Raw genomic sequence first — 25878 nt, 5'->3', positions numbered from 1 at the left:
TTATTGTATGTCTTAAACTAATTTATTTTTTAAATTGTGGATGTCAAATCTAAAAGCAGTTGTTATGCTCTTTACTTAACATACTGTATAAGCCAAATCTTTTACGGAGTCCCTGCTAAACATTAAAATTACAACAACAAGGATTCCACACAAATGCTATGTGGACCTGATGATTATAATTAAATTAGAATTATTTGAAATGGATTGCGATGTCTAATGGCATCAAAATACTTCAAGATTCTGGCTTTTTAATTAGAATGCTTCATTTAGTCTTCCAATAAAATTAAAAACATGCCTCTTTAGTTTTTCTAACAACCCTTAACAACTGGGGGTTTGACTAGAGTGTTTTATCACTAAATGTCTAGGACCAAAGCTGAATATAGCATTCCAGACTTAGTGAATGAAAGACAATTGAAAACAGACAGCTTTCTCTGGTGACCCATTTTGGTTCTGTGAAGCATCTCTTACTGAAACTGATTAGGCAGGCTGGAGCCTGTATGATCATGTTATTTGCATGTCTCCAACACACCAGTAGTACCTCAGGTACTTGCTACCAGTGATACGGCTTTGCCTCTTCCAAGTAGCTCATCTTCAACTTTTGGATTTATGTGAGTGTTTTTTGATATGTGTGGATATTTAAAGCTACCAATTATAAAATGTATCTTTTATTTTTAAAATATATGATTATTGAACTCTAAATTATATGTCTATTCCTTACTTTTACTTTAGATTTACAGACCTTGCATAATCCTTGTTACAGGATTGGGAAAAAACTAAGAAACTACTCAGTACCAATGTATCTAATAATTGAACTATTATTTATTGTTTTCTTACCATTTGCCAAGAGACAATATGGGTACCAGGGATAGAACAATAAAGATAATTTTATTATTTCAAAAGCTCTCTAGCTCTACTCAATTTTTTCCCCATTTAAACATGAAGAGGCTTTTCTTCTTAACCCAGGACTCCCAGGTCAGGCTCCTGCTTAATGTTCTCTTCACATACTTGGTTGTGCTCTGTGCATTTCCTGTGGTGGCTGCTTCTTTCATCCAGACATTCTCTTTATTTTCCTTGAATAAGCTTTGACTTGCTGATCAGAGTTCTCTGCTAACACTTTGTACCTCTTGACACTGATAGGCCCTCCTTGACAAAAGAAAGGAATGCTGTATTGTGCAGTTTTAATGTGACTTTTGCTCCCAGCATATTCATTCTGCAGCTGCATTTAATAATCTGCCAGCTTCCCCTTCCCCAACACCAGCAGCACTAATCACAAAGATTCTGTTTTTGTTTCAGTTGTACTTAATATTTTAAAATTTCCTCTACAGTAATTGGAACCTATTATAAATGGATGTATCATCAGTCTCTGTTCCAAATCCTTCTTGATTAGGAGGAATTATGTAATACTACCATTTATTTCTGACAGTATTGACATACTAAATTATGCCCTTTGAGTATGTACAACTTTGCTCTCATCAATGGGAAGCAAACATTATTTACAAGAAAAGAGGCAATTAATTTGGCCTCAGAAGATTCATACTAACAAAATTCTTCTTGGAGCATTTAAAAATTAATTTCTGACTGTTCATATTTCCTTAAAGCAGCCACGGATTATGAGGCATTCTTACATTCGTGTGCTGGGTGCCAAAGGAGATAGGGATGGAATAAACTATAGTTGATTCATGAACTATAGTAAAAATAAACATCTATATTCAGTTTTCCAGAAAGTTAATATTTACTATTTAGCACTTACTTTACAATCACTTTAAAAGTTAAGCCATCCATATAGTCAAGTATATCTGTTCTTTGTTTAGTAGAAGGAATTAATCATGCTATATTTAACAGAAATGTGATTTCCTTTGGGATTTATGTAAATTGCATTTTTCTCAACAATATTTTCTTCCAAATTACTTTATGGTGTCATTTACTACTTACTATAAAAGATACTCTAAGCTGGTCACAGAGACTCACACCTGTAATCCTAACACTTTGGGAAACCAAGGCAAGCAGATTATTTGAGCTCAGGAGTTCAAGACCAGTGTGGGCAACATGGTGAGACTTTGTCTCAACAAAAATAACACAAAAATTAGGCCAGCATGGTGGCACATGCCTATAGTTCCAGCTACTTGGGAGGCTGAGGTGGGAGGCTGGCTTCAGCGAGGGGCAGATGTTGCAGTGAGCCAAGATGGAGCCTCTGCACTGCAGCCTGGGTGACAGAGCCAGACCCTGTCTCACAAAAAGGAAAAAAAAAAAAAAGAAAGAAAGAAACCTCTCATCACTATCATGGTCATTTTACAGATTATGTTATTTTACATCTCATATTGTAACATTTCATAAGTTTTATAATTAAATATATATGGTTTATAGAGACTAAGTTTGTCATAAATTAGTAGTAAAACAAGAAAAGAATGCCTCTATTTATGATGTGCTGTCATTCTCTTGTTACAGAAAGTTGGCTGTGATGGTTTATTAGGGTCTCTTGCAAGGGAAGATCATTGTGGTGTATGCAATGGCAATGGAAAATCATGCAAAATCATTAAAGGGGATTTGAATCACACCAGAGGAGCAGGTAATTTTTCTTTATTTTTTCGTAAGTATTAACCCCTGCAATCTTTGGAGACACCGATTACACTGAATTTAACTTAGAGATTACCGTTCCAATTCTATTGAAGACTTGCAATGCGTATTAAATTATTTTTTGTGATGACATATAATACATGTGATATGAGCCAAAAATTCCAATAAGCCCATTTCCCAATAATGAAAATATGAATTCATCTGTTGTACATGTAATAAGTTAGAACAGCATGGGAATAATCTAATTTGCATTGGCTAATGTTATCAGGTTTCTACAGACCTTATTCTCCAGTGCAAAGAATCATGTCTAATGGAAAATAATGATTTGTAACAGCCTAAAGCAACCATTGAGAATAGTAATCTTCTGGTTTCCAGCTTTCCATTGTCATTATTTTTTTTCTTAATATTTTTGCTGCATTATCAGGGAGTGCCTTTTTGGAAACAGGGGTTCCATAACAGTCTAGCATACAACCAAGAGCAGTCAGAAGATGTGAGATAATGTTCCAAATAGATTAATAGCAGAGATCATTCTCTCTTACTTTGTTTTCTCATCTATAAATACTAATACTCAGGGGATATAAGATTAAAATGATTATGAATGATCTATATAGTATGCATTTAAAGTAATTTACAACAAAATATATTATCTTTACTGAAATATAATGACCAACATATGCTTTATGTGCAGAAAAATGCTTTATACACAGGTTCTTAACTTTACTGGAAAGAAGCAAACATTCTCTGGGTTTACATTAGTCTGTTACCTGGGCATGTGTCTTGTACCCTTAATACTGGTATCTATTTTCATGAATGTTATGCTTATATCAAATATACTCTTTTATTTTTAAAAACGTATACATGTATTTTTTGAGACAGAGTGTCACTCTGTCGCTCAGGCTGGAGTGCAGTGGGGCATGGCTCACTGCAGCCTTGACATCCCAGGCTCAAACAATCCTCACAACTCAGTCTCCCTAGTAGCTGGGACTACAGGCATACACCACCATGCCTAGCTAATTTTTTTGTGCTTTTGTAGAGCTGAGGTCTCACTATGTTCCATAGACTGGTCTCAAACTCCTGGGCTCAAGCAGTCCTCCCACCTTGGCATCCCAACATGCTGAGATTACAAGCATATACCAAAGTGCTCAGCCTAAATATGCTGTTTTTATCATTTAAATGTGTCTATTACATACACCAACATTTTCCTAGTTTAAATTCCTTTTTGAAGAGAACAAGAAATCTGAGTCTAATACATGAACTTACTTTAATACAAAGAACAGCCCATTTATGTTGAATAATTGAGAAAACTGAGTTCATTTTAGATAGAAGAGTCCTTCAGAAAAGAAAATTAGTCACAATCTTCTAAAGTTTGAATGTAAATTGTTGCTAGGTCTAAGCAGAATAAAAGATAAGTGAGCCTGAACATCTTAAAGCCTAGAAATAAGTAAGGCCTATGGTAAATTGCAGACCAAACTCTTAGTCTCCAATAGGTCCCACATATCAAAAATCTGCCAGCACTCATTTAGAAATAAATAAATACATACATACACACACACACATACATACATGCATGCATACATACATACATACTTAGCTGAAACAGGTTCTCAGGCTTTCAACTAGAAAATTTAATTATAATAAGCTTTTTACACCTGATTGTGATGGCAGAAGTTTTTTTATAGTGCAGAAGCTCAAAAAAATTTTTGAAAGACTAAAGAAATTTAAGGATATTAGAATTTTTAAAGAATATTCTTTTATATTTATTTAATATGTATGGAAACAGTTCACAGAATACTGATGCACATTTAGCACTCATGCTTTTAATTATAATAACACTTCATATTTCTACTAACCATAGAAAACAGAAATACCATTAAAAATCAGTGACTGTTTCCATCCTGACTGCAGTTATGTGAATATATATTTTCCCAGATTTCTACTTCAAATCCCCTATTTATTCCACTTTAATTTCTAATTTTGTTCATTGTAGGTAAGTTATATTAACAGCATGTTTGGAAAATAGCAGCAATGCCTAACATACTACAAATATTAAAGGTTTATAAGGCCACTTGCTTCCTTACAACTCCATGTTAATTTCACATTGCTCACAGGGAATAAACTATAGCTTGGACCTTAATGTCTACATGTGTTGTCGCTGTCTGTCTCTCCAGCCTCATCTCACACCAAGGTCTTCTTCCTTCTCTAAGTTCTTACAGGTACTAAAACTGACCATGCCCCCACTGCCACCCATCAACCTCCACCACGCACACCCACACCTGGAATTTCCAAATTTGTATTGATCAGCCTTCTCTTGGTTTTGCCGGGTGAAAATCTAGACACCACTTAGTTCTCAGTTCAAATATCATTTATTTAATGAAGTGATCCCTGAACACCCTGTACCTCCTATCATGAATGACTACTTTAGTGATGCTTATCATATATGTATCCATATGGTTTCGCTCTAGTCACATTCATAATTTTATGTTCACTTGTCTTTCCTTCCCCATTAGACCTTAAACTCAATGAAAAACAAACATGCTATTTTTGTTTAACACCATATTTACAATTATCAGCATAGTGTGTGATCCATTAATATTTGCTAGTTTAATAATGAAATGTTAAATTTGTATAACTTTCAATTTAAAAATTCTGCCTGAGTTATTAATTCTATCACAGGCACCATCTACTTGTGACTTCAGGAATATTGCATTTATTTCTCTTGAGACAATTTTATCCCTGTAGTTATATACTTCCTAGAATTTTGAAGGCCATGCAGCCCTATGTGTCCAGTTGGCCAAGCACACTGTATATATTATATGAGTAACACACATACAGACACACATGGGTGTTTTCAGTCCCTGTGCTCTACTTAGAGTTTGCTAAATCATTTTTGTTGGAGCTGGAAAATAAATTCAAGAAGTGCTTTTTTTTTTCCCCCTTAGTACTTTATGTCTTTCATTGTAATTTGCCTAGACAAGTGATAGATTTTTAGAGGGATGAAAGGCAAACTATATATTGGCCAGTTGTTGAACTGCATAGTTATCAATATAAACTAAGAAGAAAATGGGCACAACGTTTTATCCTTTGTATAAAAAAATGACATATAAGGGGGACATGCTCTAAGAGCTTTTTTGTGTTTGGTTGTTTGCCACAGCAGTGGGAGAGTCATCGTGTTCACTATTTTTTCTATTTTAGGAAACAGTTACAGTGAATTATAGCAGGAAGTGAACAGGAGAAGCAGACAGATCTGAGTTCAAAGCCTGGGTCAGCTAATTACTGACAATACAGTGTTGGAAAGTGTGTTTTTTCTTCTATCTTTATTTTCTCATCATGTTAAATGAGAAGTGTAATATCTACCTTGGGGGCTATAATTATGGTTAAAATAGTTTCTGTAAAGTAACTATAATAGTGATTAGCAGACAGCAGTTTTTCAAAATATGGCATTTGTTACTTCACTGTTGTTACCATAAAGATGAAGATTGCTATCAACATTTTAAGATAGCTGATTAAAAATGGGATCTCTGGTTATAAAATAGGATGTTACTGTGTGCAAAGTACACTTGAGGATCAAATTTACGATATTGACTTCACTGTCTTCATGATCCAACTTCTAAGCTTCTAAGTCAGTACATTGTCAACTGTGCCAAACGGCTTATTTACTGAAAAGTATTTAACTCCCAGTCATTGGCTTTCTCTCTTCATATGTGTTTGATTAATATTTTTCTACCTCTCTTCTTGAAAATCAGTCTAACCTGTCCTTTAAGCCATCTCAGCTCAATAATAATCACTCTAAATATAACTGTAAACTTACATATAACTGCAGCTCTAATGTACAACGTACCTCAGAGAGTACTATTAAACTCAAACAAGAATTTGCACAGACTACCTCTACTTTGTTATATCTACTCTTTTTAATATTCTGAAATTCAACATTTGCTCTCAGCACTTTACTAAATGTATTTGCTCAGAGTTTAACAATTATCTCTTGATTGGGACACTCAGAGGACTCTCCCTTGTCACCTTTCTCCTTCATGTCTCATGTTTGACATACAGCTTTTGACAGTTTACCAGCAATTCTTCACCAGATACTTTCTTCCGTAGAGTCCCACTCCCCAGACACACCAGATCTCCTTCTTCTCATGATTACTCTTCCTCTATCTTTTTTCCTGATTTTATGTCTTTGTTAAAAACTATGACCATCACCAAAGTTGAGCCCTTGATTTCTATTCTTGAATTTCTCCACTTGTTCCCCTGCCTTAACTTGGTGATTCTTCAACGATATCTCGCAAAGCTACGTCAATAGCCTTACCTTTCTCTAGATTTCAGATGTTCCAGAGGTCTTACTGGATGCTTTAACTAGTGTGTTAAACCACTTTGTTGGATACAAATTGCAAAGCCACATTTATTCAGTTATTACCAAAATGAGATGATTTCTCTCTTGACTTTGATGTTCCTATAAATGATGGCCCCATTCTCACATAACTAATAATAAAGCATTGTGTTCAATTTTTATTATACCCACTTTCTTTTGGTTACCAAGTTCAGAAATTGTTTTCTTCAGAGTATCTTCTGGATTTTCTCCCTTAGCCCCACTACTCCTGGATTTTAACATTAGCATCCTGACACTGTTACCCACAACTATATATATCCCTGTTCATCTTGGGTATTACTGTTAGACAAAGCCTTTCAAAGCCAGGATCCAATTACCAAGGTCCATGCTATAGAATGTTCAATAGTTTCAAATTGATAAATTCATTCTCTTGGGCATGCATTTAAACTCCGTTTAACAGAGGCACGCTCTTACATCTTCTCATTCCATCAGATTTTATTCAGGTGCCACTAACAACACCACATATCCCTTACTTTTCCTTATACACGATGAACTCATCCTTCTTCTGTATGCATAGCAATTCTACCCATTCTCCAAAAGCAGCTCTTCTATTTACTTCTTTGTGAAGGCTTTCCTTTATAAATTGTTCTCTCCTGTGAATCATAGTGATTCTGGCTGATGATAGCGTTTCCCAAGTATGAGTAATGTTTATAACCATTTAACAGGGAAAAAAAATCCTACTTCTGTGAATAAAAATAGCAGTGAAGCCTTGAGTGGTTATGTGATCAGAGATGGAGATAGTTTAAACAACCCTGGTTTATAATCTTCAGCAGAGAATTAACGATATTATTTTACATATTTTCTTTTTAACACGATATTTGTCATTGTATTCAGCTCATTTATATAAGGTAATTATGCCTATCTTTGCAATTCAATTATAAGCTCATTGAGGGCAGAGATCATCTTACCTGACTTTTATGTGCAAATAGCCATTATGCATTTGTTTCCATTTTAATGGCTGCTTATTTTGTTCATGTAAAAAATGATATTGCTTTTATGTTTAGTGTTACTGAGAATGGCTTAGTGTTGCTGAAATGTGCAGTTCAATAGTTAATTAAACAAATTAATTAAATTAAGTGTTCTTGAGTGGAAATTATGATTCTAAAACACACCACTAATTCCAGCCACTGCCACCAGGTGGGGTATATGCTACCTTTTGGTATACACTAGATAGCTAAACATTCTCAGGAAGATGAATAATTAATAAACAGGAGACAACTCTGGAATTACCTCTTATGCCTTTTTTAAAGCTTAGAAGGTAGACTTTTGTAGGATACATTGATCTGCACAGAACTACTAAGAAGAATATTATTTTAACATAATTTGAAAATATAACTTCAAGCAAAAGTAGGCATCTGTTCTCTGTCACTTTTCTGCACTAAGTGAAATCCTAAGTCTGTATTTTTCTGCACATATTCTCTTCTTATCTCTCTTTACCTTATCATTTCATTTCTCTTCAAGCATTATATCCCTAACCTCTGCTGAAAAATGCTTCCTGAGAAGCACCTAATTGTACATTGGGTTTAGCTGTCTGACATCTTTAGCGGTGACCCTAGAATGCTTGGTGTGACCTTACACTTACTGTCACCAGCACCAGTTTCAAAACCCTTTGTTAAAATCCTCCAGAGAATGCTTGGTGTCTCATGTCCTATGCTTAACTACTCCAGGGATTTAGTCCGGGCCTGCTATATTTTCTCCAGCTGTATTTTCTTCTTCCTCACACTTTGTAACTTAAAGAAGTTCCCACAGCAAAATCTGAGTTTATCTATTCTATTTCAAGATCCACTGTTTTTCTAACCAGGCTGTTCCACTGGCTTTTTCCTCTCCTCACAATTCATAAGGTACCAATGAGATTTTGTTTTGTTTTACATAAAATAAAAGTGCCTGTTTGTCCTCCATAGTGCTGTAGGTGCAACATCTTTTCAAGAAACTTCACTGGAAATCATGACAGCTTTTATATATAAAAGTTTTTCCTTACCTAAGTACTGAAATATCATAGCAATAACCAAAACCGAAAGGAAAACAAAAGGCAAGTCAATAAAGAAAAGAGATTTTGAAGGAACTTAAGATTTGTTTCATGTTTTATTGACTCTTACAGGTTATGTAGAAGTGCTGGTGATACCTGCTGGGGCAAGAAGAATCAAAGTTGTGGAGGAAAAGCCGGCAAAGAGCTATTTAGGTAACCTGTGTTACAGACACAGAGAAGATCCAAGTACGAGCCCAACTCCCTGTCCTGAGAGTTCTATGATAGGGGGAAGTCAATCTGTTTCTAGTTTTATGTTTGAACATCCCAGGAACTATCTTTTGTCATATCAAATAGGAATAATTTTCCTTCCCTTCCAAGACTTCCCAGGAGCAAAAGCAATCTGGTTGTCTATATGTTTTTGAGGGCTAAAAATTGCTTCCACATGTTATTCCAAGATTAAAAAAACAGAAAACACCTAATTGGATGATTGGGGTATGATTTATACCCATATGTATATATTTCATAAATATATTTATTTCACATATATGCATATATTCACATATACATATGCATACTAATTGCATACGTGTGTGTATATATATATATATATATATATACACACAATGATCGTTTAGTTAGGAAATCTTGTGGCATTTTTTAAGTAATGTTCTACATACTAAAGGATTTGACTTTGTAATGGAAAAGCGTTCTCTCTCTCGCTTCATTTTAGGAAAACTACCTATGAAGAAAATATTTTTAAATTTTTAAGTATTACTTGTGAAAAGGACTATATCAGTTATTTTAATAGCTTAACTAGACCAATTAATGATTTTTAAAGATATGAAAAATACTAAGTTGTCAAAAATATACATGCTCATATGTTAAAGTTTCTATCTAATTAAGTCATATGAAATGAAGTTTTATCTAGCATCCAGAGATACAGGGACCTAATATGATTATGTCAGGCAGAAGATTAAAATGCTTTTCCAGAATTGTAACGTTGTGTTAATATTATCTTTACACACACACACACACACACACACACACACACACACACACAAAGTTCTCAAGCTTATTTTTGTAATAAAATAATGTCCTCCCTATTTTTTCTTAAATGAGCAATAATGTCCCAATGAGGAATCCTTTGTACATAGAAACAACCCAGCTTGCATGATTGTTTCTACTCTGCAATATCAAAAATACATACTCTACACTCAGATTGAATTTTTTTCAATAGGAGTTGCATTCTAGCAGTAGAAAAATTTGAGGAAAGGGGACGGTAAAAGTAATTCTTTATCATGTGACACACTCATTACCAATTATTACCATTTATACCAATTAATTGGCATTTAATCTATTTTACCTTCTGTGGTACAAATAGATCATACGGGATTTTAGAATTCAGATTAAAGTCCTAATACCCAGTTTTTAGAGACACTGGCCATAATCTAGACAATTTCAATACATTCAGTCAATAGCAGACAACTGGCTATTATACTTCCATGTGCACTTTCTTTTTTTTAAACTGGAAATGAATATAGATATCTCAAATAGAATTTTATCAATTATACAAAATTCTAAATCATAGTATGGGTTTTAGTAACATGACACATGTGGCTGAATAAACCAGGCAGTATTACAAAGGGGACATCTTCATGCTGTCTCAAATTTCTTACCTCCCAGTCTCTTCAACCAGTCCAGTCCTGTTTCCTGTTGTCCATCTGCAGTAAATGCCTTTTTTAAGGTCAGCAAATGCCCTCCATGTTGACAAATCCAATGTTACTTGACCTGTAAACATTTAAAACTGTTGACCTCTCCTCATTTCATTAAACGCTTTTTTTCCTTTTAGCTTATAGGACCACTGGATGTCTCTTACTGGTCTCTTTTGTGAGGTCCTCAGCCTCTTTATGTTTCCAAATGTTCCCATACTATAGGGTTCAGGCCTGGGTCCTGCTCTTTTCTCTGCTATATTCTCTCCCCATTACATCTAGCTCTACTTCTTTACATGCTTATTTGATGTAAATTATCAAAAGTTTCATAAGTACCTCAGAAATAACGAGTCTGATATAGTTTAGATATTGTCCCTTCTAGATCTCATGCTAAATTCGGATTCTCAATATTGCAGGTGGGGCCTGGTGGGAGGTGACTGGATCATGGGGATGGATTTCTCACAAATGGTTTAGCACCATCCTGCTGGTGCTGTCCTCGCGATAATGAGTTCACATGAGATCTGGTTACCTAAAAGTATGTGGCACATACCTCCTCACCCACCTGCCCCTTGCTTCCTCTCTCCCCATGTGAGATGCCTGCTCTGCCTGTACCTTCTGCCATGATTGTAAGCTTCCTGAGGCCCTCATCAGAACCCAAGCAGATGGCAGCAACACACTTCCTGTACAGCCCACAGAACCAAGAGCCAATTACATCTATTTTCTTTATAAACTACCCAGTCTCAGGTATTTCATGAGAGCACTGCAAGAACAGCCTAACAGAAAGTCCAGAATCAAAAGTCCAAATAAAAATTTTGATTTCCACTCCATTCCAAAACCTCTTCTTCCCTTGGTGTTTTCCACTACAGTGAATGTCACTCCATTAGTGTCCTATGCCTACTATAATAATTACTGCAAACTTGGTTACTTTAAACAACAGAAATGTATTCCCTCATAGTTCTGCAGGCCAGAAGTCCAAAAGCAGTTTCACTGGGCCAAAAATCACTCTTTGCAGTGTTACACTATCTCTGGAGACTCTAGAGAGAACAACCATTCCTTGCCTTTTCCAACTCTAGTGGCTGCCAGCATTCCTTTGCTTGTGGCCTTGTCACTCCATTATCTGCCTCCTTGGTCTCATTGTCTTCTCCTTTCCTCCTGTGTTCAAATTTTCCTCTTCTCTCTTATAAGGATACATGTGATTGTATTTAAGGCCTACCTGGATAATTCAGGATAATCTCCCATTTCAAGATCTTCAACTTAATATCTGTAACTTATTTAAATGTGCCATAAAAAGTAACTGTCCTTGTTTGTGCTGCTATAAAAATGCCATAGATTAGGTGGCTTATAAACAACAGAAATGTATTGCTCATAGTTCTGGAGGCTGGAAAGTCCAAGATCAAGGCACTAATGGATTGGTGTCCATTAAGGGCTCATTTCCTGATTTATTGATGGCATCTTTTCACTGTGTCCTCACATAGTAGAAGAAGATAGCTAGTCCTCTGGGATAAGGACACTAATCACAATCATAAGCGCAGAGCTCTTATGACCTAATCACCTCTCAGAAGACTCCACCTTCTAATACCATTAACTTGGGGTTAAGGTTTCAACATACACATTTTAGGGGAGGACACAAATATTCAGACCATAACAATAGCATTCACATGTTCCAAGGATTAGCATGTAAATATCTTTTCCTTCTCAATAACATATTTTTTATTGTGATAAAATATATATCACATAAAATTTACCATCACAGCTAGTTTTAAGTGTCAAGTTCAGTGAATTCAGTAGCATTAAGTGCATTCAAATTTCAATAGTATCTTTTGAAGGAATACAAAAACCCACTGAAAATTCAAATGGAACTTTACATATGGAAGTGACCCTGAATTGTCAACCAATCTTGAAAGTGAACAAAACTGGAGGATGCAGACTTTCTGGTGGCAAAACTTCCTACAAAGTTACAGTAATAAAAACAGTATAAAACTGGAATAAAGGCAGACATCTAAACCAATGGAAAAGAATAGAAAGCCCAGGAATAAACTCTTGTAATATATAGTCAAATGATTTTCAACAAGGATTCCAAGACCATTCAAGTGAGAAAAGACAGTCTTTTTCTCCAGTGGTACTGGGAAAACTAGATATCCACGTGCAGAAAAATGAAGTTGGACCTTTACCTAAAACCATACCCAAAAAAAGCTGTTTTATCCAGGGCTTTTATTTGATATTTGATTAGTGATTTAATCTCCTTACTAATTATAGGTCTATTTATGATTTCTCTTTCTTCATGATTCAGCTTTGGTAGGTTTCATTTTGGGACATTTGTATATTTCATCTAGGTTATTCAATTTATGGTCATACAGTTGTTTATAGTACTCTCATAATCATTTTTATTTCTGTAGCATTGATTATAATATCCCCACTTTCAATTCTGGTTATAGTAATTTGAGTCTTGTCTTTTCTTTTTCCCCTTAGTCAGTCTAGTTAAAGACTTGTTAATTTTGTCGATCTTTTCAAAGAAAACTAGATATCTTTTAGTTTTGTTGATTTTTCTCTATTGTGCTCTATTCTCTATTTCACTTATTTCTACTCTAATCTTATTTGTTTTCTTTTGCTAGTTTTGGATTCAGTTTGCTGTTTTTCAAGTTCCTTACATTGTAAAATTTTGCCATTAATTTCAGATCTTTCTTCTTTTTTAATATAAGCATTTATAGGTATACATTTCCCCCCCCCCCCGCCCCGCAGAACAACCTTTGCTGTGTCCCATAAGGTTTGGAATGTTGAATTTTCATTTGTTTCCAGATAATTTCTAATTCCCCATGTGATTTTTCTTCATGGATGCATTGGTTGTTAAAGAGTATATTGTTTAATTTCTGCAAATTTGTGCATTTTCTGGTTCTGTTCTTGATTTCTAACCTCATCCCTTTGTGGTCAGAGAAGATATTTTGTATTCTATGTATCTTTTAAGAACATGGATAGATATGTTGGGGTGGGGGGCATTGTTCAGCTTACCATATTCACTAATTTCTATCCAGTAGTTTATGCCAAAACTCAAGAGTCCTCCTTGATCCTTCACTTTTACTATTCTAATGTGATACATTAGAAAATCATTTCAGTTACTCAAAGTTATTACTTTTTCTCCATATACACTGACCTTTAACCAAGCCACTGTCTATTACATTGTCCTTCTTTATTTTCTGTATAGCACTTATCCTTTTCTGAATTTTTTTATTTGTTTAAATTCTTGCTTTTCTAATGGCAATCTCAATGTTAATTCTTGAAGGTATTTTGTTCTTTGTCTACAATAACTAAATAAATGTCTGGCACACAGGAAATGATAGACTTTTTGGTGAATTTTGTTTAAGAAAAAGATATTTCACATTTGTTTAATGATTAGTATAGGCCAGTGCATTACATATATCCATAAATCCTCATAATACCTCTACAAAGTAGTCATTATTAATTTTCCAATTTTTTAAATCTGGTACTAGAGTAACAGAAACTTTAAGTTTCTTGCCCAAGGTTATACATTTAAGAAGCTGTGAATCTAGATTTGAACCCAATGCTTCTGGGCATAGCATTTGGGTTCCTAGGCACTGAACCATGCTGTCTCTTTTTTAGTTTTATTATTTTAAGTAATTGTCTTCCATGAAACACTTGTGATTTAAAAGTACATGTCATATTTGAACACATTTTCTTTAAACTTTCCCCATATAACCTCTTTTTCCCCTTTTAAATTAGGGTGATCAACTAATTGTATAGAATTAACTCAGAAGAGTATAAATCATGAAATGACTGTTTTTTTCTCTAATCACTGTTTCCAATTCTACTAAATCCCATCATTTTTCTCTGTTAGTGACCTCTAAACATAGGTCTTCAATCACTCTTTGTTTTTAAAAGACCATTAAGTTTAAAAGATGAATCACATATCTGTCTCAGTTAGTTACTGTAAATTCTCCTTGTGCTTAGCCTTAGGCCTAACTGAGCAGGGTCCTTTACTTATAGAAAGAAACAGCATCTATGCCCTTAACCAGAATGAATGCTGCTCTGGAGATTAAATCAATGTTGAAAAATACTATTAATATGTTACTATGTTTATTCAAGAGCACATTTCCTTACTTGCTGACTCAAAATAGTAATAATAATAATTCATCTCTGGTAAATCACAGGAAGGGTGCAAGAATGGAGACAAAGAGACCAGTTACATAAACCTAGCAAGAGAATAGAAATGGAAAACACCTAGTAGCTTCCAGAGACTTTGAAGAAGTTGAACTGATGGAACTTGTTGAAAAATAGATGTGAGTGTTGATAGAGGATAAAAATTCAAGATGACTTCTAGGTTTCTGGCAAGTAATAGTAACACTTACTAATGTAGGATACATGGATGGGGGGCAAATTTGGAGTAAAGAATAAATGACATTGTATTAAAATCATAGATTTCAAACCTAAAGACTTGGCAAATAGATACATTTCATAAATCACATTTCCTAAATACTCCCTTGGGCATAGGAAGGAAGTCATTGGAAATATTCACCTTGAAATAGCTTTAGGCAAAAAAAGAAAATAGAACCTTGGCAAACTGATAATTCTTAAACAAATTAACCTGTCTATATCAAACTTATATTATTTTATAGAGATACTTAATCCCTTCCCAATACAATTATTGTTTTTCATCATTCTTTCTTTGAACTGCATTCTTAAATGCAATTATTATTTGCTTCTCTGAAGATTGTGGCATTATTGTCTTATTAGTAATTTGTCAAAAAGCCTAAAATGGAAAATACTTCAGATAGATCTATGTTATACCTTTGCAAAATCATTGCAGCTTACGGGTTTTTTTTTTAAATCTCAAAAAGGTCATATGGGTATACTTACCTTCCATGCAGTTTTGCATGCAAGGCACCACAGACAACCTCTCGCTAAAAAAAAAATTAAATGAGGAAAATTCAAAAGAAAAAAAAAAACATTTTATAACATACCTGTCATTTTAGTTACTTCAGGCTGCTATAACAAAGTGCCATGGACTTTGTGGCTTATAAACAACAGAAATTTATTTCTCACATTTCTAGAGGCCGTAAGTGTGAGATCAAGGGTACCAGCATGGTGGGGTTCTGGTGAGGGCCCTCTTCTGAATTGCAGACTGCCAGTTTCTAGCTGTGTCTTCACATGGCAGAGAGAGAGAGAGAGAGAGAGAGAGGAAACAAGCTCTCCTGGGACTCTTATAAGAACACTAATCCCATTCATGAAGACTTCACTCTCATGACCTCATCTAATCCTAATTACCTCCTGAAGACTCCACCTCCTAATAAGATCACATTAGGGGGTAGGGTTTTAACATGAATTTAGAGGGAGGGCACCAATGTTCAATCCTTAACACCTCTGAACTGGAAAGAAATTAAAGAATCCTTAGATACCAAAAACAAAGTGGGAACAGGAAGCCAGAGAATTAGGCTGACTCCGAAGACCCACTTATACTTGATTCTGGTAAGCAGGTTTAGACTTTGGGAGCTACAGGGACTCTGTGGGCAGAAAACAAAACCTAAGGCCTTTACGAAGTAGGAACTCTAGTAAGAGAGCCCTGCATAAAGCAAGAACACCAAATAACTACAGCTTCACTGTGATGGATAGATAGAAATTGCACCACAAAATGAAAAAGAAAGAAAATGTATCTATAGTAACTTTAGTACTAAGTGGAAGTAGAAAATCAATTTTCCTGAGAATTTGTAAGGCAAATCAAACCCTCATATGGGTTTACAGCACCAATTTACCTTAACTATGAAGTTCTGAGCTCTCGAGATTTATATGGTTACTAAGTTGGTTGGCATGTGCAAGTACAAATCTATACACACACACACACATATATGTGTGTGTGTATATATACACACATATGTGTATATACATATATATACATATATACATATGTGTGTATATATATGGCTCTTCAGATATTCTTTTTCTTCTTGTGTCAATTTTGGTAACTGATGTCTTTAAGAAATTAATCCAGTTCACTTACCTTGTCAAATTCATTGGTTTAAACTTGTTTATAATATCTCCTTATTACACTATCATGCCCATAAGAACAATATTTTGTCTCTTATTTCTGATATCTTTAGTTTGTGTCTATTTTTAATTAGGTAAGCTAAAGTTTTATCAGTCATTTGATCTTTTCAAATAACCAACTCTTGGTGTAATGATTACCCCTATTGTTAATTTGCTTTCTATTTGATTGATTTCTGCCCTTTATTAGTTTTTTGCTTCTATTTACAATGGGTTTATATTTTTCCACCATTGTAAGGTAGAAACTTAGATCATGAATTGTATTGCTTTCTTCTTTGCTAATGTAACAGTTTAAAGCTATAAGATTCCCTCTAAGCACTGCTTTAGTTGTATTCCACAATATATTCTTAATTAAAAATATTTTCTTATTAACACTGTGATTTCTACTTTGATTCAAGAGTTACTTACAAATGGATTGTTTAATTTTCAAATATTTTTAGTTTTTAAAATAGATATATTATTATTGATTTTTAGTTTAAATCTGTTCTGGTAAGAGAATATATTCAGTTTAATTTCAATTGAGACCTGTTTTATGACTTATAGCATCTATTGGCCAATGATGCAATTATATTTGAAAAAAAATTGTGTTCTGTTAATAGATTTGTTGAGTACAAACTCTAAATATCGATAGGTTTATTTGGTTCAGGTCTTCTATATTCTTACTGATACTCATCACTTTCTTCAGTTAAGCAGAGAAAAGCATTGAAATTTTCAACTAAAATTGCAGATTTTTATGTCTCTTTTCAATTAAGTTAGTTTTTGCTTCATGCATGTTGATAATCTAGCATACACTTAGGATTGTTAAGTCTACTTAGCAAATTTTATGTCATTTAAAAAAATAAATAATGCTAATTTGAATGACCTTTAAAAACACGTCCTTTTTTAATCTCAAAATATTTCTTGCCCTGGTCTGTGGTACCTATTAATAATATGGTCACTGGCTGGGCGTGGTGGTTCATGCGTGTAATCCCAGTACTTTGAGGGGGGTGAGGTAGGTGGATCACCTGAGGTCAGGAGTTTGAGACAAGCCTGACCAATATGATGAAACTCTGTCTGTACTAAAAATCCAAAAATTAGCCTGTAATTCCAACTACTCAGGAGGCCGAGACAGGAAAATTGCTTAAACCTGGGAGGCGGAGGTTGCAGTGAGCCAAGACTACTTCAGCCTGGGCAACAAAAGCAAAATTCCATCTCAAAATAATAATAACAATAATAATATGGTCATTAAACCAATTTTTTTTTATGTTTAGTGTTACATGCTACATCTTTTTCCATTCATTATAACCTATTTATTTTTAAAGTTCATTTTTGTCAATTGAACACAGTGGGATTTTTCCTTTTCTTTAGCCTCTTTTAATCAATGTCCTTAGTCCACTTAAATTTATTGTAACTTTGGACATACTGAATTTGTTTTCTACTTGTTCCATCTCTTCCTAATTTCTTTGTTCCTTTTTCTCTGGCTTCTGTTGGATTGAGTATGGGTTTTACTATTCCAGTGTCATCTTTACTTGCTTATTAACTATCATTCTTGTTCTATATTTTTAATGGCTGATCTAGCATTTACAGTATGTATTTTTAACTTATTACAGCCTCCTTACAAATCATTTATATCACTTTATATACAATGTAAGCTCCTTAGAATGGTGTACTCCTCTTTTTCCCTCATTTTTGCTATTATGCATCTTACTCCCACATTGCCTATTTTCAGTTTATTTCTACCTGTTTTAAACACCAAAATACATTGTAATCATGTTGCCTCAGTTAATTATACTAAAAATTTTAATAATATTTTTATACATTTACCAGTATCAACTTCCTTCCTTCCTTCCTTCAAATAGACACCTCTTTCCATCTTGAACCATTTATTTCAGCCTGAAAAGCATACTTTAATATTTTTTTATAGAGCAAGTCTGCTGACAACATTTCCCAGATTTTGTTTGTCTGAACATATATTTACTTTGACTTCATATCTGAAGGATATTTTCACTGGATGTAGAATTCTAGGTTTTGCTTGGTTTTGTTTTGTTTTCTCTCTCTAAATGTGATAATTGTATTGTCTTCTGGTGTATATTAGTTATGATGATATATCCAGTAAATTGTTAAATTTTTTATCCCTGTTTTCATGTGCCTTTTTCTCTCTAGGCCCTTTCAAGATTGTTATCCTTACTATTGGATTCCAGCAGTTTGATTATAATGTACTTTGTATGGTTTTCTTTATGGTTATTTGGCTTAGATTCCATTGCATTTTTTAGATTTGTAGGTTTGTAGACTGTATCAAATTTGGAAAAATTTTGCGCACTATGTCTTCAAATAATTTGTTTGCCCCAACCCACATTTCTGGAATTCTAGTTATACATACATGACTCTACCAGGTATTTCCCATGGGACACCAAAGGTCTATTCATTTTTTTAGCCTATTTTCTTTTTAGGTTACAGTAAATTTCTATTCTATTAGGTTTCCTTCAAGTTCATGGGCTTCTTTTGCAATTTCTAAAATGTTTGTAAATCTGTTTGGTGAATTTATCATTTCAGGTATTATGTATATTTTTCTATTCTGTGACTTTATCATAACAGTTATGTATATTTTTTCTATTACTATTTTATATATTTTCTATTTTATGAAATTTGATTTATTTTTCATAGTTTCCATTACTCTTCAATGTTACATATTTTTCTTTGAATTATTATGCATACTGAACCTACTTACAAAAGCCCTTTAAAAGTCTTGGTCAGCCAGGCACAGTGGTTCACACCTGTAATCCCAGCAATCTGGGAGGCCGAGGCAGACAGATCACTTGAGGTCAGGAGTTTGAGATCATACTGGTAAACATGGTAAAACCCGGTCTCTACTAAAAATATAAAAATTAGCTGGGCATGGTGGTAGGCACCAGTAATTTTAGCTACTCATGTGGCTGTGGCAGGACAATTGCTTGAACTCAGGAGGGAGAGGTTGCAGTGAGCTGAGACGGTGCCACTACACTGTAACCTGGGTGACAGAGCAAGACTCCATCTCAGAAAAAATAAAAAAATTAAGCCTTGGTCTCAAAGTTCTGTCATCTCTATTATTCCTGGATCTCATTTTAATGGCTGATTTTTCCACTGATTATGATAGGTTGCAATCCCTTTTTCCCATACCTCGTACTTTTTGGTTGGATGCCAGATACTATGAATGTGACATTGCTGAATGACTGTATTTTGTTATTTACTATTGAGTATTGAGTTTCATTTTGCTGGACAGTTAATTTACTTGCAGATCAGCTAAACTTCTTGAGGCTTTTTAAAAGCCTTGTCAGTATGCATCTAAAGTAGCCTTTGCTCTAGGATTTCTTTATCCTTATTTCTTATATGTAGTCTTATTTTTTTGTTATCCACTAAAGACTGTGGAGAACAAAATCTCTTCAGCTGCTTTAGTCAATTTGAACTCCATTCTCTATGTCCTTAACTCACTGAAGCCCTTGCCCTTATCATCTGTGCTCTGTGAGGGTTTGACCTCCCAGTGTGTGTGGTGGGGTGGGGTCTGGTAAATATTTTCAAGCAGAAAGTCAAGCAATTTTAGAGATCAAATCATTTGGTCTTCTCTTAGAGATCACAGTTCTCTGTTGTTATTTACCCAATGTCTGAGAACAGTTGTTTCTTACATTGTCTAATTTTCTAGTTATTTGTGGTAGAAGAGTTAATGCTGTTTAAGTTATCCAATCATAGTGAAATGTATGATTCCTAAAAGCACATTTTTTAAATTAACAAATCAAAAACAAAAAGCAAGAAACATACATACCTAAAGTATTGATTCTTTATGTGAGGCTACTATTAAATGGTGTGGATTTGAAGGTACATGTCTGTGCCATTTTCTGGAGAATGCTGACTGTCAAAAATAACAATTGAGTCTAAAATACTCTAGTGATGCCCAGGATTTTTAAAGGCATTTTTATTAGAGAGTTTACAGAAATATTTCCTTATATCATGCCCCAAAAATGTACTGAAGTACAGGAGGAAAAAAAAAATGGAATTGTAATGACCATAGTACATATCTAGGTCAAAAAGATTCCTCAAAATACTTAATAGACTTTAATGAAAAACAAGGAAATATTTTGCCTTTTAGGCAAAATAACTAATTATCAATTTAGCATTGTCTAGCATATAATATCCATTTGTAACTAATAAGCAAATGAAAAAAATTGTCAAGTTCAATAGTAATAAAACAGTAGATCCTTTAAGAAAACTAGATTGGATCAGGGTGGTGGCTCACGCCCGTAATCGCATCACTTTGGAAGGCCATGGTGGACAGATCACCTGAGGTCAGGAGTTCCAGACCAGACTGGCCAACATGGTGAAACCCCGTTTCTATTAAAAACACAAAAATTAGCTGGGCGTGGTGGTGGAAGCCTGTAATCCCAGATACTAGGGATACTGTGGCAGGGAGAATTGCTTGAATTTGGGAGGTGGAGTTTGCAGTGATTGGGCCATGGCACTCCTGGGTGACAGAGTGAGACTCTGTCTCAAAGAAAAGAAAAAAAAGAGATTGTTTAAAAGAGTTAACTTCTGATATTTCTCCTCAATCATGTTTGATAGTTTTTACTTCATTATTTGCCATCATAACCCATCTGTTTTCTCATTCTAGAACCTTGGCATCATACTTGACACTTCCATTTACCCAAGACAACCAATTACCATATTCTGTCCATTTTACTCCTAAATACATCTTGATATTTTTATCCATTCCCTTAATCCAAGCGACCATTACCTTTCAGTTGGGCTATGTTAGTGTTATATATTATCTTCCCTGTTTAAATTTACCCTATACCAGCCCATTTTTCATAGAATATTTTTCAAAATATTTTAAAGTTTTACCACTTTTTTTCCCAGACAATGTCTGGCTCTATTGCCCAGGCTGGAGTGCAGTGGCATGATCTCAGCTCACTGTAACCTCCACTTCCTGGGTTCAAGCGATCCTCCCACCTCAGCCTCCTGAGTGGCTGGGACTGTAGATGGGCACCACCATATCCAGCTAATTTTTGTGTTTTTTTGTAGAGATGGGGTTTTGCCATGTTGCCAAGACTGGTCTTGTACTCGTAAACTCAACTGATCTTCCCACCTTGACCTCCCAAAGTGCTTAGATTAAAAGCATGATCCACCACATTGGTCATTCCTTTTTCTTCTTAGGAAAAGTCAATATACTAACAAGGTCTCTCTGGTCTGGCTAGTCCTTGTTTCTCCAGCCTCCTTCCTTCATAATCTGCTTCAGCATGTTTGACTCCATGCACATGGGTCCTCTGGTCCTAGTCAAGCTGCAGTGAGCTTTAAGACCTTTCCATGTATGGTTCCCTTAGTCTAGAATGCCCATCCTCTACTTCCCTTATTTCCCCCACTAACTTCCTAAGTAAATAACATCCCTCAGAGGAGCCTCTCTCAACTCCATCACACAAATATCATCATGTTGTAGTAAGTTGCTTACGTGACTTATTTAATGTCTGGCTCTCCAGTTACAGTGTAAGTTCCATGAGGACAGAGAACATATACTTGTTCATTTTGGAGGTTCATAGAACTTTGAATGTTGTCTTAGTTATAGTTGATACTTGATAAGTAATTATTCAATCACGATTCAATGTTATGTAAGAGAAAGTTACTTTCAATGATGTGCTCAGAGTTAAGCACTCTCAGTCACTATTAAGAAAGTATAAATTTACGCAACCTCTATGAAAATCAATTTGAAACTGCTTTTTGATATATTTAAATGTTCAATTTCTTTGTTTTTATAATTCTAAATCTGGATATTTATTTAAGGGAAATAAGATATACACATAATTACTATATAGCATATTCATTTAAACATTATTTACAAGATAAAAACTTGGACATCTTCAAACATCTAAAACTTGGAGATTAGCCTAAATAATAATTAGCAAGATTTATTGGCTTAAGTTATCAAAGCATTTTCATATAATTTTGACATAGCCGTCAATGAATCTTTATGTACATGTCTTTAGGAAAGACAGGAAAGTTGCATGGAAGAGTCAAGAAGTTTAAACATAAAATCATTTGAAGGAAAATATTTTAAAAATTTAATTTAAAATGGTAACCATGAAATCTCACTTCCATGTCATTAATCTTATTTAAATTCTACACAGATTAGCTCAAAAAGAAAAAAAAATGTAAACAGAATTATTCTGTAAAATCCTATAGAGATGATGGTTGTTTATGGGTGAGATAAAACATTTATCTTCCATTCTTGTTCATAGATCACAAACAGATGTTAAAAGATTCTGGGTCTGTTTTTAACTCAACATATTGTCTTTGAATTGTTTTATAATGCATATAACCCTGTCATTTTGGTCTGTTAATTAATGTGCTACTTAATGATCTTTCTTTATTCACGTACTTTTCTGGATAGGCATAGGGGAGACAGAGCATGTCTGAGATGTAAAGCCAGTATTCACAGTGCTCATAGGATCACTGGATAGACTAAATATATATACAGAGCCTGAATATAGTAATGTGTTAAAGAATAAATGATTAAGGACCAAAATAAGGAGTACATATATCAAAAGTCCAAGGAGATTAGAGAAGGCAAAGATAAATATGGCTTTATAGTTGTGGACAACTTAGGAGAGCTTACGTCATTTGCCATTATTGCAAACTTTTCCTAAAAAGAGCTGTCTCCAGTTTTACATCAGGGAATGTTATCCCATTTGTTTGGAAATGAATGGAGTGGTTTTTACCAAATAATTTGTAGTGTATATTAATCAATGAAGCTGACTTGTTAATACCTATTCTATTTTTGAATCTCTTTATAGCTCTCCGAGATGCTGGCAAACAGTCTATTAATAGCGACTGGAAGATTGAACACTCTGGAGCCTTCAATTTAGCTGGAACTACCGTTCATTATGTAAGACGAGGCCTCTGGGAGAAGATTTCTGCCAAAGGTCCTACTACAGCACCTTTACATCTCCTGGTATGAGGGAATGAATTGATAACATGGCATAATCAACTTCCCATGGCAAGGGACATTCCCAGTGCACTTTCGCCACTTTCTCTAATCTCTTTTTCAGATTTGAATTGTCACATAGACATCTAAAATTATTCAAAAAGTAGATTTTTTAGGGGTTTTTTAAAATGTGTTTTAAATCGTGATGTCTAAAAATAGCAATTACTACAAGAGGAGCAAGATGTTTTAGGAAATTTACAGAGGCAAATTACAGATGGATTGCCAGGGAATCCAAAGAAACACACTCTTCCTAAAAACATACAGTTCCTAACTGTAGAGGATGCCTACAAAGAGAGTACTATAATATTGTAAAACATGGCATTTCATATATCCATGAATGGACATTATCTGGACATTATCTGACTGCATAAAAACCTTAGATAAAATGTTATTCTACCTGAGAGAAGGAATTTGGTAAATACATCTAGCAGCACTCCCAATCACCCTGTTATATTTTCTTACTAGGTTAATGGATTTTTGTAAAGAATGATGAAAAATTGAACGTTTGGGATGATAAGCTTCAGTACCATTAGTAAAAGACTGGATATAAGTGATTTAGAATTTGAAGAGAAATTCTATGATGGGACTTTGTCCAGGCTGGTGGCAGGTGCCCTTTTTGACTTTGATTATGGCAGGGCATGCTAATAGCACATGAGCCAAATGACTGACCACATAGCTGGTGTGAGTTTTCTATCCTTGTGGCAAAAGTCTAAAATTCAGACACTTCAGCACCTCAAGTCCACACATAAAACAACCCTGAAACACGATCAATTGACTGTTTATTTGGAGCACGATGTGCCGCATTATTTAATACCTCCACATGATTTAAGATGAATTTGTCTTCAAATGGAGACATGTGTGTTGCTAGTCTAGGAGCCAGAGGTTCACATCATATATTGGCCCATTTGCTTCTCCTACTTAATGTGCCTGCAAATTACCTGCTGTTCTTACTAAAATGATTATTCTAATTCATTGGACTGGGGGCAGGATTTAAAACCTGTATTTCTCACCACCTTCCATGTGATACTGCTGCTACTGGTCCACAAACCACATTTTAAATTACAAGGTTTCCTATGACTGCAATTAATATGCTCTACCAACAGAAATAAAGGTAGCAAGGTGAGTGGTGTGTGTACCTTCTATTCCAAATCAGAATAATTATATCCATCATTCATTGAGGACTAAGAATTAGACTATCCAAAAGGGCTTTATGTTCGTTACAGCATATAATCCCCAAAATAATCCTGTGTAATATGTATTACTCTATTTTACAGATTAAAAATAAATATGAGAAAAGTTAATCAATGTGTTCAGTATTATCCAATAAGTTATTTAGCTATTAATAAACTAGGTATTAATCACTTTTCTATACTATCTCTCTGACATAGAAATCCAAAGAACTTGGATCCAAAGCTTAGATTCAAGTTCTTTATAGCAAACTGCCTTGAATCATAAATGTAAATAGACTTTGAATAATCATTTTGTGCATCTCTTCACAATCCCTTTGGATCCTTTTAATTTCAGCTGGAAACCCTATTCTGTGCCTTATGCCATCTAGAGAGGTAAAACAAAATGAAGCAACAAATGTTGTGTGAACAATATCTAGTTTGTTCCACGACTTGGTTACTTATAATAACAGTATCATCAATAGCAACCCTATATTTAATGATTGTGTTGCATCAAATGCCATCGTGTTGCCTTCCTTTAACAAGTATAACCCCCCTTTTTCTTATTTTATGGAATAAGACTGAGACTTCTTTATTAAGCTTCTAATTCAGACTTTTAAACACTATATGTGAGACCTTAGTGTTGGGTGGAGGGAGTTTCCTTGCTGCAGAATCCTTAATCTAACTGGTAATTACCAAGGTTTTTCCTGGAAGCATGAAGCATAATTAAAGTCAGTGAACTATGTCTAAAAGAAGGCATCTATGTGACCTGGATTTATTCAGTAATCCAAGGGAAACTGCACTTCTAAGATATTTTTTCTTTAATGACTATTACAGATTGAAAGACTGTACTGAATTTTGAAAGGCAATCCCTTCTGCTGCCATGCTTCAACATGTGCCACTCAACTGTAACGTGGTCACACTTTCCTTTTTGCAAAGAATGCTGCCAAATTCAAATGGTTTAAGAAAGAGCTAATGGTTTTGTAGCCAATGTCTCTATTTTAAGTGGAATTAGATATTCAAAGACAATCTAAAGTCCTATC

General features: G+C 34.5%; 1 protein-coding gene across 3 annotated transcripts in view; it reads left to right on the top strand.

Annotated features, from left to right (window-relative positions):
* ADAMTS19 (ADAM metallopeptidase with thrombospondin type 1 motif 19) overlaps positions 1-25878 on the top strand; it is a 248812-nt gene that overhangs the window by 158095 nt on the left and 64839 nt on the right. For 2 of the 3 annotated variants that reach the window (XM_037739941.1, XM_037739942.1), the window contains exons 15-17: positions 2446-2566; positions 9060-9173; positions 23479-23636. In XM_037739941.1, coding sequence (XP_037595869.1) covers positions 2446-2566; positions 9060-9173; positions 23479-23636 — 393 coding nt within the window. The remainder of the gene's footprint in view (positions 1-2445; positions 2567-9059; positions 9174-23478; positions 23637-25878) is intronic. The other variant, XM_017532489.2, reaches the window with a different exon arrangement.

Source organism: Cebus imitator, unplaced genomic scaffold (genome assembly GCF_001604975.1).
Source record: "Cebus imitator isolate Cc_AM_T3 unplaced genomic scaffold, Cebus_imitator-1.0 Scaffold76, whole genome shotgun sequence".
Taxonomy (NCBI): Eukaryota; Metazoa; Chordata; class Mammalia; order Primates; family Cebidae; genus Cebus; species Cebus imitator.
The sequence above is the reverse complement of the archived record's forward strand: the minus strand, read 5'-3'. Positions and strand labels throughout refer to the sequence as shown.